Raw genomic sequence first — 17,620 nt, forward strand, 5'->3', positions numbered from 1 at the left:
ATTTTTAAGCCAGTGGTTTACACAAATGGCTAGGCTTAAGATACGATTTCCGCTGGTGGTCAGCAGAGCCAATACAAATAGTTTAAAAGCTTTCTTGGCTGCATTCAACACAATATATCGAGAAACTTTACAATGAGTACCTTTTGAATGGTACTCAATTCTCAATGAGTTAATCTGAATGAACTGGCTGAAAGGGCGATTGCATATTGTTTGAATTGCTGAGAATTCTCGACTAACTGTTCATTTGAAATCTACTTCACCACAATTTCCCACCTCCCCACAGCCATTCACCCTGCCCTTCCGCACCTCTTATTAGCCCCACAGGAACTTTGTCTGGTGACCATGCCCGAGAACACAGGCTGTAGGGACTAAAGCCCACCACAGAGGATTCCAGGCATGCCAGGCCCCGCCCCCCTTGCCAACCAGCCCACTCCGTTACGGGTCTTTCTGGCACGTGACTCCCTCATTGGATATTCAGATCCAAGGCTCTTGTACACCAAAGCCATTACAAAGACATCTTGCTCCCTTCCCAGAAAACTATTTTCTACACCAAGAGTTTTACAAAATCCAAAATAATTTTATTCACTTTTTCAGATTTTTGCTTCCACGAGGTGTTCAGCAAACATGCTAAGGCGACAGAATGTCTAGTTGGTCACGACATGCAACTCTGACCATTCAGTTGATGACAGCAGCGACCACGCCCACCTGAGCTACTGGTCCCACAGCACAAAGGGGGTTTGCGGGAACACACGGAACCACACAGCAATCAGCAACCTGAGGTAGGTCTCTTTACAGTACAAAAAACTTCTACACCAGTGTGAGACACTGATTAGCAAGAGCTGCTTAAAGTCGCAGACTTTGGAGAGAGACAGAGACTGTGTGACAACTGCAGGGAGAGAGAACAGACCCACAAACTCCTGAACCCTGTCACTGAACCGTGGAGGCGTGGGACCAGGCAAATGAAAAAGTACCACCGAAGAAAGCAGCAGCTGGCTCCCGGGTTTGGAGCCAGCGGGTAGGAGCTGGAGAGCTCTGTGCAGTGGCCAGCGTTAGGAACCTGAGGCAGTGGGACACTCGGAATAGACTTGATTCTGGTTAAGAAACAACAGCAAAAAGAGGAAGGCAGGAAAAAAAACGCCCCCCGTCCGAGGAATGCTCTTCTGTGATTCTCATTCCGGACGGAGGGAGTGAAAAGGGGTCTGGGGCTTTACCCCACTGCTCTCCTGACAGGAACAGTGAATGACAACAGGACAGAAAGCAGGAGCCCTGAGAATTCACGGCGCTCTGCATGGCCTCCAGCCGCCCCCTCTACCCCACCTGGGAGTGGCTGGGCGGAGGCGCAGAGGGGGCTGCTGGAGGGCCCGCTATTGCCACACATCTTCCTTTTGGACATCCAGAGAACCCGGCACCGTGAAACCACCAGCTGAAGAACAGTATGCTACCCTTCCTACAATCTAATAGCAAAATCAGATCTCTAGTACAGCAAACTGTACAAAAATGATAGAAAGGAATTTGCACTGTTATCAGCACAGTGCTTATTTTAATATAAAATAAACAGCTTACATTTTCACTGTAAATATAGGCTATGTACAGAATTATATATAGATATAGCTACACGTATAAAGCTTCATTATAGGCCTCTGATACATTTATAATAACGGTTCCCTGAACCTTTTAGAGTGCAATTAAGAACAAAAACTAAATTTTGTTTACATGAATATGGAATAAATACGATAATCAAAATATGACTCTCCCTAAAATTGAAACACATAAGCCAATCCTGAACTGCTGTGCGAAAGATAAAATTGGGAAAGGCAAGGTTTCGGCAGGAGGACGTGATGAGGGGCCCGCCCTAGGCAGGGAATGGCAATGCTCCAAGGAAAAGAGACGTGGCAGCAGCAGGGAGGAGTTAGCCCTTGACAGCGACCTTGTTCTCCACAGCGGCAAACATGGCATAGAACCGGGAGCTGTCATTGGACAGAAGGACTGATGGGGTGTCAAACTCCACCACCTGCAAAGGAAAGAGACACATCACTTGGGGTCATTCAGAGGACCACTGCCAGGAAGGGGGCAAACCCCAAGTCCCCCTGGGGAAGAATCGCAGTGACACTTTGATCAATCCTGCCACGCCCAAATGGGTTCTGCATTTGGTTTTTTGTTTTTACTAACTAGGGTATAAGGAAAGGTTAGGGACAAAGACATCCAGACTTCCTTCACATAAATCTCAGGGGGGGAATAAATTACAGCTCAAGTCAATGGCATAGCAGGCAAATCTCATCTTGTTATACAAACTGATCCCAACCCAATGATGGAAAAAGAACAGCCCAAAATACTGGGTCAGTGGAATAAAAAAGGAAGTAAGGGATCCATCCAGTCGATTATCCATTCTTATGACAGACTTCAGTGTAGCCACTGAAAATCATATCGTAGCAAAAAAATGAATGATATGCTGGCAGAGCCTGCCTTCCACCATAGAGGCAGAAAATGTCACATATTCACTTTCCCAGCTTTTCTTGCTACAGGGCCAAGACATGGGGCATAGCCTTGACCAAGGAGCAGTCTCTGCGGTGCTTCTAGGAAAGGCTGTCCTGCCCACTAGATACAGACATAAGGACAAAGCCTTCCACAGGATTGCCTGTGTGAGGATATGACATTGGGAGCTAGAGCAGACATCCTGCACCATGAGGGGGAGGGAAGGTAGGAGCTGGCTGGAAGCTGATGTTGCTGAGCTGCTGAATAACCAACCATCAGGCCTCCTGCCATGGGATAATGAACTCCTGCCATCCAAGCCTCTTTCATTCTGGTATCGTGTGTCTACAGCAAAGCACATCCTATCTGCTGGAGTCTGTGTGCATACAGGCATGAAAAATGCTGGCAGGGTGCAAATTAATGTATTAATGATGCTTATCCCTGGGGGCGTAAATGACTTATTTTTGCTTTTATGCTTTTTTTTTCATGTTTTCCTAAAATTACAAGGAATTTTAATGAACACAAAAATTAAGGGATGGGAAGGACAGAGTTCCTCATTAAGAGCCAATCAATCCCCATTCCAAAACATTGAGCCACTCATAGAAACAAAGTGGTGTGCATGTGTGTCTTTAAGAAAGAATTTCCCAGAAGGTGTTCTTGGTCCCGTCTACTTTTATTTCATTATATTCTATTTAATACCTATGTACAGAGTAGTAGCTCTGTATATCCAATGTGTAACAGAATCTCACTAAACATTTAGGATAGTGCAAACAAAGATGGTAACAAAAAACCATTAATGTTAACATAATTTCAATATGAGGAGAAAAATCATTAACCCTATGTTCTCTCAAACCAAGCTGTGAAGCCCAGACTAAATCTGCAGTGTTACAATTTGCTGCCATCCCAGGGGCACACAAAGGAGGTACCCAGCCAACACAAATCTACTTAACATCTTAAGTGACATACTTAACGTCTATCATGTGCAAAGAACACAGTACAGAGCCCTGCCAGGGACCCAAAGATGAATGAAGTATGACCCATGACTCTAGAGAGCTTACAGTCTAATAGGGGAGAAAGAGCATTAGCCAGTTACCATCAGAGGAGGCAGAAGAGGTACACATAAAGTTTAAGGTGGCAGAGGCAATCAGGGCATTTAAGCCGTGTCTTTCTTGAGAGACAGGCAGGCTGTATGCAGACAGATGTAGGGATGTGGGCGAGGGGACAAGAGGAAAAGGTGCTGGAGGTAGATGGAACCAAGTGAGGGAAGAACAGAGGAGAACCAGCTTAGGGTATGCAAGACTGGTTAGAGCCACCGGCACCTGCAAGGAGAGAGGGGGAAATGAAGGCGGCTAGGCTGGGCCAGATTGTGGGAAAGTTTGGAACAGCCAGATGAGAAGTTTGGCAACACTACATGATTGCAGAGAGCAAACAGAAGGTGGCTGGTCTCAATAGGTCTCGGGCAATTCCTGCCTACGTGAGTGAGTTAGTATGAACACATGCCTTCTGATCTAAGTCAAAGTGTCACTTTTACAAGCAACAAAAAACAGGTAGTAAAGTACAATGAGAACCCAGGAAGAGTGCTCCTACTCAATCTCTTGATTGGGGGGGCTGTATCCCCCATGCAGCCGCCAGGTTAGAGCTGCTAAGGATGCTTATCTGAAAGCTAAGAATCGCCCTGAGATGGCAATCAGCCCAGTCCTGCCAGGGGCCAGTTTTCCTCCCAGACAAGGCCACATGTCAAGCCACGGTCCTTCAGGGGCTCAGTACCTGTCCCTGGGCCAGCACCATAATCCTATCGGAGCCTAGGACTGTATGTAGGCGATGGGCAATCGTCAGCATGGTGCAGTCAGCAAATGCTTCTCGGATAGTCTCTTGGATTAGTAAGTCTGTCTCCGTGTCCATGGCGGCTGTGGCTTCATCTAGAATCAAAATCTGCCAGAGAAGAGAGGAGAAAGAGAGATCCAACCAATTTCTTCCTAAGCATTCTACTTAATCTAGGTTTCACTAAAATGTATTTTATTATTTAAACCGTAATCTGTTTTTCCTAAGTAAGTACACACATATGCAAAAGAACCATTTTGCTTAGAACGGAGACAACTTCAAACCCATGTGTTCGCCTTCATTTCCACAAATAAAAGGAAATGCGTGTAATACTGATCTAACAAAATGCTGGCTCCTGCTTGCTCTGTGACTTGGAAAAACATCTTTCTGGATCTTCCTCTTCTGGTTTACGAAACAAGGCGACTGGATTTGATGGCCTGGATATCTCCAAGTCTATGGTTTCCAACAGTACTACAGCTACTCACTGGTCAGAAACAAAAGTCACCTTTGGAAATTAAAGGCTCAGGGAAGTCTGAAGGCTCAAAAACACTTGTATACCCAGATCGTGTCAAGGTTAATTTAGAAGCCTCTCTGGGCATGCTCCTAAAATGCTCCACTGGGCTTCGTGCCAGGAATGCCTTTGGTTCTCTTATGACAGAGAAAGGCTGTTCTTCCTCCCCACCGCTCACCAAACCACCTACCTTACAGTGACGGAGCAAGGCTCTCGCGATGCACAGGAGCTGCCGTTCCCCCACTGAGAAGTTATCCCCGTTCTCCATCACTTCAGATTCAAGTTTCAGAGGTAGCTGAGCAATCTAAGGAGAAAGGAAGGTCGGGACTTGAAGAGTCCAAAAGTAAATTTTGAAAAAAAAAAACCCAACGAATAAACAAAAACTATACTAAATTTTGTCAAAACTCCAGTAGCAAAAATAAATTATTCTGAAATAGATGAAACAATTTTTAGCCACGAATCTGGCTCATCTAGAAAGAAGGTACAGGTGTTACGATCACATGTATGAGAACCCTCATTTTTTTTTAATGTTTATTTATTTATTTATTTATTTTACGTTTTTATTTATTTTTGAGACAGAGAGAGACAGAGCATGAACGGGGGAGGGGCAGAGAGAGAGAGGGAGACACAGAATCAGAAACAGGCTCCAGGCTCTGAGCCATCAGCCCAGAGCCTAACGCGGGGCTCGAACTCCCGGACCGCGAGATCGTGACCTGGCTGAAGTCGGACGCTTAACCGACTGCGCCACCCAGGCGCCCCAATGTTTATTTATTTTTAAGAGAGAGAGAGAGACAGAGTGCTAGTGGGAGAGGGGCAGAGAGAGAGGGAGACGCAGAATCCAAAGCAGTCTCCAGGCCCTGAGCTGTCAGCACAGAGCCCGACACGGGGCTCGAACTCACAAGCCGTGAGATCATGACCTGAGCTGAAGTTGGACACTTAAGTGACTGAGCCACCCAGGTGCCCTGAGGACTCTCATTTTCTAGGACATTCCATATTTCAGATAGATTATTCTGTTAGCCTCATACCATTAAAAGGTCCTAGAAATTCCAGTATTTTCATGTCCCCAGATCCTGTCCGATGGTGGCCCTAATTTTGGTTCTGAAAATATGGTCATGCAAAGAGATCACTCTTTCTGAATTTCAAAGCTATAGGTCCATGGCTGTTAAATTTTGCCTTTAAAATAAGCTATTGAGCCTACTCTTCAAATGAAATTATTTGACGAAGGTCAATATATAAGTGATAAAGGCACAGCTGATCTAGTTGAGTCAGGGCAGGGGATCCAGAGCTTTACTCAACTCAGGGGCATGAGAGATCTACTCCAGGTCAAGGGGATCACCTGTGGCCTTGGGAGGGTACATACTGAGTTACCCCAAGAAGTCTATGACTCCATATGCATGCTGCATGCTTTTTGTGGACTTGATACGTATTCAGATGCTTCAAAAACATGTTATACTGTCATGATGAATAAAATAGAAATTAACTTAAAAGCATTACAGAATCTGAGCGGTTGTCATTAATATCTTTTTTAATCAATAGGGAGCAAAAGGGCAATATGACCATGGTCCAGAGATATCAACTTTTATGCCCTTTCTGAAATGCCTGGGAAGCCTTATCTAAAGTGCTCCTTCACAGGATTTCACAGACATCCTGGAAATAGAGTAACAGGCCAGGCTGGACACACGTGTCACTGCATTCCCCCCCTGCCCCCAGATTTCCAGCAAAGTGCTCCCTCTGTGCTTTACTTACACATTCTTTCATGTGTGTCCTTTCTAGGGCATCCCAAATCTGGTCTTCAGTGTACTGGTTGAAGGGATCCAAATTTGATCTGGAGAGAAACACAGTAGGAATTTCACAATGATCCAACATGTAAGTGACCATCCTGCAAAGGTTATCTGTCATAGGATCATACATGGGAACAGGCCAGACCTCTCTGTCTTCTTCTTCTTAAGTTATTTTTGAGAGAGAGAGAGAGAGAGAGCGCGCGTGCGCGCACATAAGCCCAAGTTGGGGAGGGGCAAAGGGAGGGAGAGAGAAGCCCAAGCAGGCTCCACAGTGCCAGCATGGAGCCAGATGCAGGACTCAATCTCACGGCCCCAGGATCCTGACCTGAGCCGAAATGAAGAGTCGGCGCTTAACCAACTGAGCCACCCAGGCACCGCCTCTCTGTCTTCTTTATAAAACTTTATTTAACTTTTATTGTTTTTATTATGTAAATAATACAAGTTAGTTACAGAAAAATTAAGAAATACAGATATGTGAAACACAAAACCAAAGCCAATTGACATTTTAATCACTTCTAATCTGACCCCCCAGAAACAAACACTGTTAGCATTTCGACATATACATGTTGAAATACATCTCTCTGTATGTTCAAACTTAGAAAAACATCCTGATGCACCAGGGTGAGAGCCTGTCACTGAACAGGGACTCGAGGTCAGCTGGCTGACCAGGAGGAGGAGCTGATCCAGTAGAGGAGAAACAAGAGTGTGAACAGCAACTCAAGAGGAAGGAATTTACTGGAACAGAAAAGCAGGTTGGGGACTATTCTTGCTTACTGTACCAATAGTATCTGCCTTAAGAACATCAAGGATGATACCAAAAAATTGGCCTAGACATTTCTGGAAATCTTAAAAGACAGGGGAATCAGCTCTCTGTCCTAGAGGATGAGGGTAAAGTGATGGGGTGGAACAGATAATTGATAGAAATTGGGATGTTACATGAATTTTGCAGTGCCTTGTCTCCATCTAAACATGACGTTTATAGTTCTAGTAACCTGAAAGGTATTAGGTATAATTTGCTTTGTCCATAAAATTATACTTGGCATACAGGAATAGGAAAGTCTTTGGGAAAACTTTAGCTCTGTGTCACATCCGTCTCCATGCCTGGGGTTAGCAATTCCAGGCACATAAATGCAAGCAGGACATTATCCCAGAACTCCACCTGACAGGAGGAAGCACAGGCTGACACCGATCTCGCTCATCCCTTTGGGACACTTGTGGACTCTGCTGGGAGACTCTAACTGGCTCTGCTCTCTTATGCCCTTTGAACATGTGCACCTCTCCCCACCCTTTTGCTTGAGAGACACTGGTAAAAGAAAGGGCTCTGGGACCAGACTTGCTGATTCCTGTACAGCTTCTATTACAACTGTGTGACCCTGACCAAGTTAGCCTAACTTCTCTATACTTCAGTTCCCTCACTTTTTTATCCCCATCTTAAATAAAAAAGCACTTGTCTCTCTGTTCATTTGTCTGTCTCCCCCAGTAGATCAGGATCCTTGTCGGGATCTTATTCACTGTTGAAACCCATGTATATTGTCTACTATTTGTTGTAAGAATAAAGGAACACACATTCTTATTTGACTTCCTGGTAAGAGGCATTAGTGTGTCACAATTTAAGCATTTTCTGTAATCACAGAGGTGAAGAACCGTATGATGCAGGGAGGGTGTGAGTACACAGAATCCAGGCAGATTGGGCTCAAATCCCCACTCTGCTTCTTACCATCTGCATGACCTTGGGCAAATTACTCCTCAGTCTCCTGCTCTATAAAATGGGGATATAGTGACATGACTCAGTAAGTTACTGTAAACATTAGAGATAATATACCTACAGTGCCTGGAACAAGGCAGACACTCAATCACTGGCAGCTGTTAAATAGACAAGGTACATGTGGACACATTAGCTGTCTCATTCTAATGCTTGGTGGCCTTCTGATTCATATATTCAATGCATTTTCCAAGTGGACACAATAATCCAGGATCCTGAATACCAGGCTCAGAAAGAGTTCTGATAAAGTCCTATCTGTGAAAAGTCTGGATGGGGAAGACTAATCTTCTATAAGCATACCATCTAATATCTATTATCTCTGTGGGTATATCTCTTAAAGAAGAAGGTAGTCCAGGGGACTTAGGTGGCTCAGTTGGTCGAGGGTCCAATTCTTGATTCAGCTGAGGTCAAGATCTCACTGTTCGTGAGTTTGAGCACTGTGCCAGCAGAGCCTCCTTGGGATTCTCTCTCCCTCTCTCTGTCCCTCCCCTGCATATGTGTGCATGCATGAATGCATGCTCTCTCTCGCTCTTCAAAATAAATAAAACATTAGGGAAAAAACAGTACAGTGATGCCTATTGTTATGGGTTGAAGTGTTTCCTCTCCAAAAAGACATGAAGTCCTATCCCTCAGTATCTAAGAACGTAACCCTATTTGGAAATAGGGTCATTGCAGGTATAATTAGTTAAAATGAGGTCATTCTGGAGTGGCAAAGTAGAGTGGGCCCTTAATCCAACATGACTGGTGTCCTTATGAGAGAGGGTCACGAGAAGGCCAGGTGACAATGGAGGCAGAGATTGGAACGATGTATCTATAAGCCAAGGAGCATCACAGATCGCTGGCAAACCACTAGTGGGTAGAAGAGACAAGGGAAGGATCAGAGGAAGCATGATCCTGCTGATACCTTGATTTCAGACTGCTAGCCCCTAGAACTGTGAGACAATAAATTCCTGTTGTTTTGAGCCACCCAGTTTGTGGCGCTTTGTTGTGACATCCCTAGGAAGCAAATACACCTAGGAAGTTCACCACATACCTCTTATCAGACACAGAGTATGCACACAAGGGATACAGTTACCTGCTCACTGAGGAGCCTGCCCCAGCGGATTGTCTGTGGGTGAAGACTCAGTGGACACATGGGTAGGCTCCACATTCAACCCTCTGAGGCTCATCACACCAGCTGACGGAGCCGCCGAAGGCTGAACAATGGGCTCCAGATATATAAGGAATATTTACATACACCAGTAGGTGGTGTACATACACATTAAGACAGACCAGACTGATCTCAACAGGGAGCTCAGTCAGGAATAGAAAAAAATACACTGTCATTAGAGAAGCCAGATGGCCCCGAGTCTAAGCCACAAACAGAAGCGAAAGCAAAGTTGCGCATGCACAACATCAAAAGTTGTAGCTGGACAGATGGATGGGTGGATGGGTGGATGGGTGGATGGGTGGATGGATGGATGGATGGATGGATGGATGGATGGATGGAGAAAAAAAGCACCTGAGAATGAAGACACCTATTTGTAATAGTCAGAATTCCTGGAGTCCTGGGGTACCTGGGTGGTTCTGGTGGTTAAGTGTCTGACTTTGGCTCAGGTCATAATCTTGCAGTTCATGGGTTCGAGTCCCGCATCAGGCTCTGTGCTGACAGCTTAGAGTCTGCTTCCGATCTGTGTCTCCCTCTCTCTCTGCCCCTCTCCCATTAGCACCATCTCGCTCTCAAAAATAAATAAACATTAAAAAAAAAAAAAGAAGAACTCCTGGAGTCCTAATGCTGCCAGAAGTGCATTTTCATCTTTGGTCTTTCATATTTTATTTTTAGCAGTATTCTAAGCTTGCCTGGTGGCCATGGCTAAATGAGGCTGAGAGTACCTCTGAGAGTGTGAGAGGATACAGGAGTCCCCTCCGCCCCCATACATGGGAAGACACTGCTACGCCACACCGTCCTGCCATGGTGGGGGTGGGGGTGAGGGGGCTCCTGAGCAGCCTGGGGCCTCAGAGCAGGGGACTTGGGACCTGCAGACCTTCTTCTGCTATCAGGAAGCTAAAGGAGAGCTCTAGATAGTTATTCAGAAATATGGACTGGTTGTTAAGAGTAAAATTAGATAGGAAAAAGGTTAGAAGTGGAAAAAGAGATATGGGGGACGTAGAGTAAATGAAAAAGACTCAAGAGAATAGCAGAGAGTGCATATTTTTCTTTTTTCAAGATAAGGGAAGCCTGTACAAACCTGGAATCAGATGAGATTTTGAAGATGCTAGAAAAGAAAGGTAACTAAAAGTAAGGCCCCTGAGGAAGCAGGTCTAACTCTGGTTTTTGGAAAGACAGGATACCTCCCAAGGTCATGATTATTAGCAGGTGTTGTGATAACTTCAGGAGGCAAAACAGTGAGTGTGGCACATAAGAGCCCTGACAGCCCAGGTTCAGATTCCTACCTTTGGGCAAATTACTTAACTTCTCTGGGTTTCACTTTTTTCATCTATAAAATCGGCATAATAATAGTACCTACCTCATGGGGTTTTGAGTATTTGATGAACTAATACAATTAAAATGCTTTGGACAACATCTGCCACATACTGTTCTGTTGTTCTTTAAAGCAACAGTATCTGGCACAGAATGACCTCCCACCCCCCCCCTTTTTTTTAAAGATAATTTTTTAAGAGCCAATTTAGCTTCACAGCAGAACTGAGAGGAAGGTAAAGATTTCCCATATATCCCCTCTCTCTGGAATGACTTCAGCAAATGTTAGATAACATCTAGTGTTCTTGATACAATTATTCTAGACTTAACATTACTTTCTGATGTTGACGCTAAGGAGCTTTTGGGAAATCCCAAGTTCCACAGGGACTAAGACTATCAAAATAAAAAAAATTAAAAAAAGGAAAGGGACACCCTTTCTTGAAATTTATTTTATTATTATTATTTTTTAATTTGAGAGAGAGAGAGAGAGAGAGAGAGAATATCTTAAGCAGGCTCCATGCTCAGTGCAGAGCCTGATGCAGGGTTCGATCCCGTGACCCTCAGATCATGACGTGAGCTGAAATCAAGAGTCAGCCGCTCAACCAACTAAGCCAGCCAGGTGCCCCAGGCTTTCTAATAGTCTAAGAAAAGCAAAAGAACACCAAAAACTGAATATTCCTTGGGATAAAACCTGGTCTTATTAAGACCTGAGAAGATAAAAGGAAGAATATCATAGGTCTGTGATTTAATTTCACCTCAGCATCTACTATTGACTTAAAAAGCCAAAATTACAGCTGGCAGAAAATGAAACTCACAGGATTCCCTAAATTTGTACAGTGGATTGCCCAAATAGCACTCTGAGCACAATAACTAAAAACTCAGGGCAATAGCACACCAGCCATAAGCTTGTCCATCAAGCAGCAACATGTCTCTGGAGTTGATAACAAACGGCCCCAACTCCCAGAAAAGCTGCATTTCCATGAGGGTTTACAAATACCAGCTGCCATGCCAGCAGGTCAGTTCTTAACCATTAATTCTAGCATATGTGCTGCCAAAGCTAGCACTTAACCATCAACTCTAGAAGCCCCTGATTCACAGCCCCAAATGAAGGGCTGTAAAATTTGGAGATAAAACGTGAGGCATGTCAGTGGCAGTGTCCTTAACAGAGTCAAGTTTAACACACTTTGTTTCTTAATGTTTTTCCAAGTGATGATAAAAAAAAAATGGTTCTTTTGTCCGGAGCCAAAAATTATAAGGCCAATTATATTCTCAAAGGCATTCCTTGTGGCATCTAAAAATGGAGAGATTTATGGGAGGGAAGAGCAGATTTGGCAACAACTCTCAATTTCTTCATTTTAGACCCTAGTCTTCAGTAAATTCTAATTCTCTTCTGACATTTGTTTGACTTTGTTATCTCAGTTCCTAAAGGGAACGACTGATCCATTCTATGGTGCCCAAATTCATTGGTGGTTAGAGAAAATGCCAAAATAAACACACCCAAGAGTGTTGACCCTACATGTGTATAGGAGAGAATTCATTTTATCTACCAAACCTCTTTGAATCAGTGAGTTCAGGTGCCATTTCCGAAGAAAGGGAGGGGACGTCATTTTTTTTTTAATGGTTATTTATTTATTTTGAGTCAGAGAGTGAGAGCGAGAGAGCGAAAAGAGAGAGTGAGAGAGAGAGAGAATCCCAAGCAGGCTCTGTGCTGTCAGCACCAAGCCGGACACAGGGCTCAACCCCACAAACCGTGAGATCATGACCTCAGCCCAAATCAAGAATATGACGCTTAATTGACTGAGCCACCCAGGTGTCCAAGGAGGGGACCTGATTTTAAAGATAAGTCTGTGGTTATTTGAAATTAAGTTGGTACCAATTTTTTTATTTTGAAGACCACTAAAAATGAAAGAAATGGCAATACTACTTTCAGAGTGATTAAAAAAAAAAAAAAAAGTCCAATCTAGGTCAACTATATAGTTAAAGATATTTTTAGTTCAAAGGAGAGGCAACTTGAATAGAAATGGACATGGATTATGGAAAGCCATTGTTTCCAGGAGGCAAAAGCTTAAAGCTAAGGGCAAGGGTGGGATAATTTATAAGGAAAGATATTGGGCTTACATATTATTTCCTTCTTAGTTACTATTTTAACAGGTTGAGAAGAGGAATTTTATCTTAGGCATCCTGGCAGATTTCAGAGAGGCATCATTCCAGAGGTAGAAAAACACGAGGAGTAATAAGGTCAGAAAACCATCACAAGAACTGCAACTTGGAGCATAGCTAGGGGAGATGACAATGTGGAGTGGGAGGAAGATGAAGGATGATGGTGGTGAGGCTGATGAGCTGCTACTAGTCATCGGATGCTCACGGTTTGCCAGGCTCAGTGCTTATATAATTTATATGGACCTATCCAACCTTCACAATGAAGATCATCCCCACATTTAATTAATTTAATAATATTAATTTAATATATCCCCACATTTGGGACACCTGGGTGACTCAGTCAGTTAAGCATTGACTCTTGATTTCCGCTCAGGTCATGGTATTATGGTTGGTGAGACTGAGCCCACACTGGGCTCCGCACTGAGCATGAAGCCTGCTGGGGATTCTTTCTCTCCCTCTCTCTCTGCCCCTCCCCACCACGTGTGTGGGCTCTCACTCTCTCTCAAAAAAAACATAAATGAACAACAAAAAAAGTTTTTTAATCCCCATTTTACAGATGAGGGAACAAGCTGAGTTAGGTATGTTCAGGTAACTTAGTCACAGGGCAGAGATCTGAGCCCAGATCTCGCTGACTTCTTTACCACCATGCTGCAGGGCCCATGGGCCCTGTTTCATTAATGAGGTGGCTTGTGCGGGGGAGCTGCCCCTCACTTCTGCACTAAGAAGCACAGGGTGGTGCGAAAAGCACTAGACTAGAGGTCACTAGATCTCAGTCCCACATGGAGGCTCTAACATGCCCATCTGGCCTCAAAATGCAGCACGAAGCACATGGGCGCTCAGGTCCTTACCTGACAGTGCCACTGAACAGCACTGGCTCTTGAGGAATAATGGAAAGCTTGCTTCGCAGGTCGGCAAGGCCAATGTCACTGATTCTCACTCCATCAATCTTGATGCAGCCTCCAGATAACTCCACCAGACGAAAGAGGGCCATCCCTAGAGAGGACTTCCCTAAGGAGTCAAAAGACATGCAGAAAAGTAGCTCAATTAGCAAATTCCGTGAAGACAAAACTGGTTTATTCTCAGGGCAAAATCATCTAATTTTCTAGTTCTATTCGAACACTATTTCATCTGATTAGTTAAGATAATGTAGAAAATGATAGCCAGAGGGGCACCTGGGTGGCTCAGTCAGTTAAGTGACTTCAGCTCAGGTCATGATCTCATAGTTGGTGAGTTTGAGCCCCACGTTGGGCTCTGTGCTGACAGCTCAGAGTCTGAAGCCTGCTTCAGGTTCTATCTCCCTCTCTCTCTGTGCCTCACCTGCTTGTACTCTGTCTCTCTCTCTCTCTCTCTCAAAAATAAATAAACATTAAAAAAGAAAAAAAAGAAAGAAAATGATTGCCAGAAATAGCAAAAAAATGCACTTTCCAGAGCTACCAAGCATATATATTTATTTATTTTTTTTTTTTTAATTTTTTTTTTCACCCTTTCTTTATTTTTGGGACAGAGAGAGACAGAGCATGAACAGGGGAGGGTCAGAGAGAGAGGGAGACACAGAATCGGAAACAGGCTCCAGGCTCTGAGCCATCAGCCCAGAGCCTGACACGGGGCTCGAACCCACAGACCGCGAGATCGTGACCTGGCTGAAGTCGGACGCCTAACGGACTGCGCCACCCAGGCGCCCCATCAAGCATATATATTTAAATCACACAGCTTCAGCCTGAGAAGGAGTTTGAGGGACTGTCAGAATTTCACAAGAGTAAATTGGAAAAAGGCCTGCTTTTCACCTTTGGGGTGGGCACACAGGCTGAAATGCATCTCAGGCAAAGTGAGAAGAACAGAGAGCTTATAGCAAGGAACTAGTGGGGCAAACCAGAGGACACGATGTCTTCTCTCTTTTCTGTCCCCTTATCACAGCCCAGAGAGAAACAAGACAAGGCCTTTCTACCACTGCCGCAGCAGCTGGGAGCGGAAGAAGTTCTGGGGTAAACACATAGGGAAGGAGGCTTCGGCTTAAGTAAGTAAGTGGCTGTAGACAACTACTGCGATAAGGAACTGTGATAGAAAAGCAGGTCTGAGGGAGAAAGTGATGAGGTCAGAATAGCTTTTCTTAATTGAATCTTCATTTTAAAAGTCATATAAGTAATTCAAGGAGATAATGTTAATCTCCTATAATCTCACTACTGTTATTTTTGATACATTTCCTTTCAGTCTTTTTCTCTGAATTGAGATCACACCAGAGATACAATAATATAATCACCTTTTCCCACTTATTATATAACAAGCACTCAACCATGTTAAAAATTTTTTCAAAATAAAGTTTTATTGGCTGCAATATATTCCACCATGTGGATGTGCTCTTGCTTACTTGACCAGTCCTCTAACATTGGAAACATATTTAATACTATAATAATGTTATGGCATGCTCAAACTGTGCTGCCACCTCAGATGATTTCCTTGGAAGACATTCTCAGAATTACTATGTCAAAGGATATAAACATTTAAAAAGCTATAGTGCTCCCACCCTCCAAAAACTTAAGACATAGTCAGGTCTGCCTTTCTGAAACTCAGACCTGTGGTTTAGATTTAGAACCACAGGTTTTTAGCTTTTCAACGACTTTTCCTTAGCCAGATGCCTGGTTCTTGACCCCCCCTTACTCTTCTTCTGCCTCCATGTTTTGAAAGTCCTCTCGTCAGAACTTCATGACTTTGTCTATTTAGCAGTCACTGAGGGCACAAATATCCTGCCTTCTCCCCAGTGTCTACAGCCACATCTCCACTGTCTGGGTTTGTCCCTGGGCAGACCCCTGTCAAATAACTAACGGGGACCCTGAGAAATGTCCACCTTCCTGAAGCAGTGATCCTTACATGCATCTATTAGAAATGAGCTGGGAAACTGGGTCCACGCAGCAGGATTCTTAAGGAGGGCTTCTCCTCTTATAGGTAAATGCCTTTGTTCAGAATTGGGGGGGGGGGCAGGACTCTGGTTATTGGTCCCGTACCCTCATACAAGGAAGGCAGGGAGACTCTCCCTTAGTGTCAAGGCAGTGCTTTAAGATCTAAACCAAGGGAGAAATTTTCCTCAAAAAAATAGGTCAAGTTGTTCCACCTTAACAAAAGATGCTACCTGGACTGGAAGATCCTACAGTTCTCTGAATCCAGACTACCTTTGCACTGATGGAATGTACTAGTAAAAGAGGCCATGAGGTCCTCACAGTGATGTCCTTGACTATAGCCACGGCAGAGTCCCGGTCTAACAGTCTTTGCAGAAGCTTGTTAGAATTAGAGTCTAGATTTTGCAAGTCAGGCCATTTATAATTATTTTATTTTTTCTTATTTTTCTTCTGTCACTACTTATGGCTCAATGAAGTCTCAGTGAATACTTCAGTCTGTCTTACCTGTGTCAAAGGGAATCACAGTGGGGGACATCAGTTAGAGCTTTCAGGGGAGCTGAGTACCCCTGGAAGCCAATGTAGCAGAGGGAATTTGAGGGAGGAAAGCATAGGCAGAGCTTTAGGGACAGCCTATAGCCTTGGCCAAGGCTTTAGGACAGCCTAAAGCCAAGGACAACCCTCCTTGGCTGAACATCCTCCTGCCAGTGTAAAAAACCTACAAACTGCATTGTTCTGACATGAAATAATTCCTTCAAGCAGGAAGCAGGAAATGGCGCTTTTTTTTTTTCTCTTCTTAGCAGGTTCTTTAAAGTAAATTGGCCAGAAAAGACACAAGGCCTTTTTTTTCTTTAATGGAAAGAAACAGACCTGGAAGAGTTCTGATGCCAGGGAAGCATGGAGCCCCAAAAGCTAATGAGAACTGAACCAGAGAGACTGCTTAAACCAGGTACACCAGTTAGTAAAACAAAACAAGACTCAATGTTTGAAATGTTATTCAGGAAGGAAAGGGAAAGAAATGAATTACTCAGTTCTTAACCCTAGAAATCTAAAGGGCACATAAGTAATATGATACTAAGGGCAAAGAAGAACGCCTAAAATGAGGGCCAATTCTCAATTTCTTTGCAATCAATATCAGGTTAAGAAAATAATTTCTGTCTTCAAAGGGACACAGGTTCCTTATTTAGAGCTGTGTTGGCTTCTGGTAAATATGAGGCAACACTGGCAATATGTCACAGAAAACTTAACTTTTTTGTGTATTTTGACCTCATAGAAATAAGGATGTTCACTGCAGTACTATTCATAATAGTGAAAAATTGAAAACCACCTCAATTCCCCACAACCGGGGATTGGTTAAATATAAATTATGGTATATCCATAAAATAGAATTTTCTATCATGCTGCATAGAATTCATGTCATAGGCTATTCATTGACATAGAGAAATAACTGGTAGACTTAAAAGCAGCTCATGAGATGGTGTGTGTAAAATGACCTCATTTGTGTAAACATATTTTTTTGATAGAAAAAGCCTGACAAGATACCCACCAAAATATTAATAGTAATTATCTCTGGGTAGTGGAGTTATAGGTGCTTTTCCCCTTTTTGCACTTTGCTATATGCTCCAAGTGTTCTGCATTGAGAAAGTACACTTTTATGATTAGAAAAAGCACTAAATATTACAAAAGCAGAGTTAAGAACACATTTAGGAAATTGGCTTCAGAGACACCCCTCTCCTCATTACTCATCTAATACAGAACTGGTTTGAAGGG

At 43.7% G+C, this 17,620-nt stretch overlaps 1 protein-coding gene across 5 annotated transcripts in view; it reads right to left on the reverse strand.

The window, feature by feature from the left end:
• Window positions 1–556: 556 nt before the first annotated feature.
• ABCC5 (ATP binding cassette subfamily C member 5) overlaps window positions 557–17,620 on the reverse strand; it is an 80,025-nt gene continuing 62,961 nt past the window's right edge. For all 5 annotated transcript variants that reach the window (XM_025914144.2, XM_086674850.1, XM_086674851.1 and 2 more), the window contains 5 exons: window positions 13,811–13,970; window positions 6,548–6,626; window positions 4,992–5,105; window positions 4,237–4,401; window positions 557–2,011 (listed from right to left, as the gene is read on the reverse strand). In XM_025914144.2, coding sequence (XP_025769929.1) covers window positions 1,910–2,011; window positions 4,237–4,401; window positions 4,992–5,105; window positions 6,548–6,626; window positions 13,811–13,970 — 620 coding nt within the window. In that variant the 3' untranslated portion in view covers window positions 557–1,909. The remainder of the gene's footprint in view (window positions 2,012–4,236; window positions 4,402–4,991; window positions 5,106–6,547; window positions 6,627–13,810; window positions 13,971–17,620) is intronic.

Source organism: Puma concolor, chromosome C2 (assembly GCF_028749965.1).
Source record: "Puma concolor isolate L17-30 chromosome C2, mPumCon1.1.hap2, whole genome shotgun sequence".
Lineage (NCBI taxonomy): Eukaryota > Metazoa > Chordata > Mammalia > Carnivora > Felidae > Puma > Puma concolor.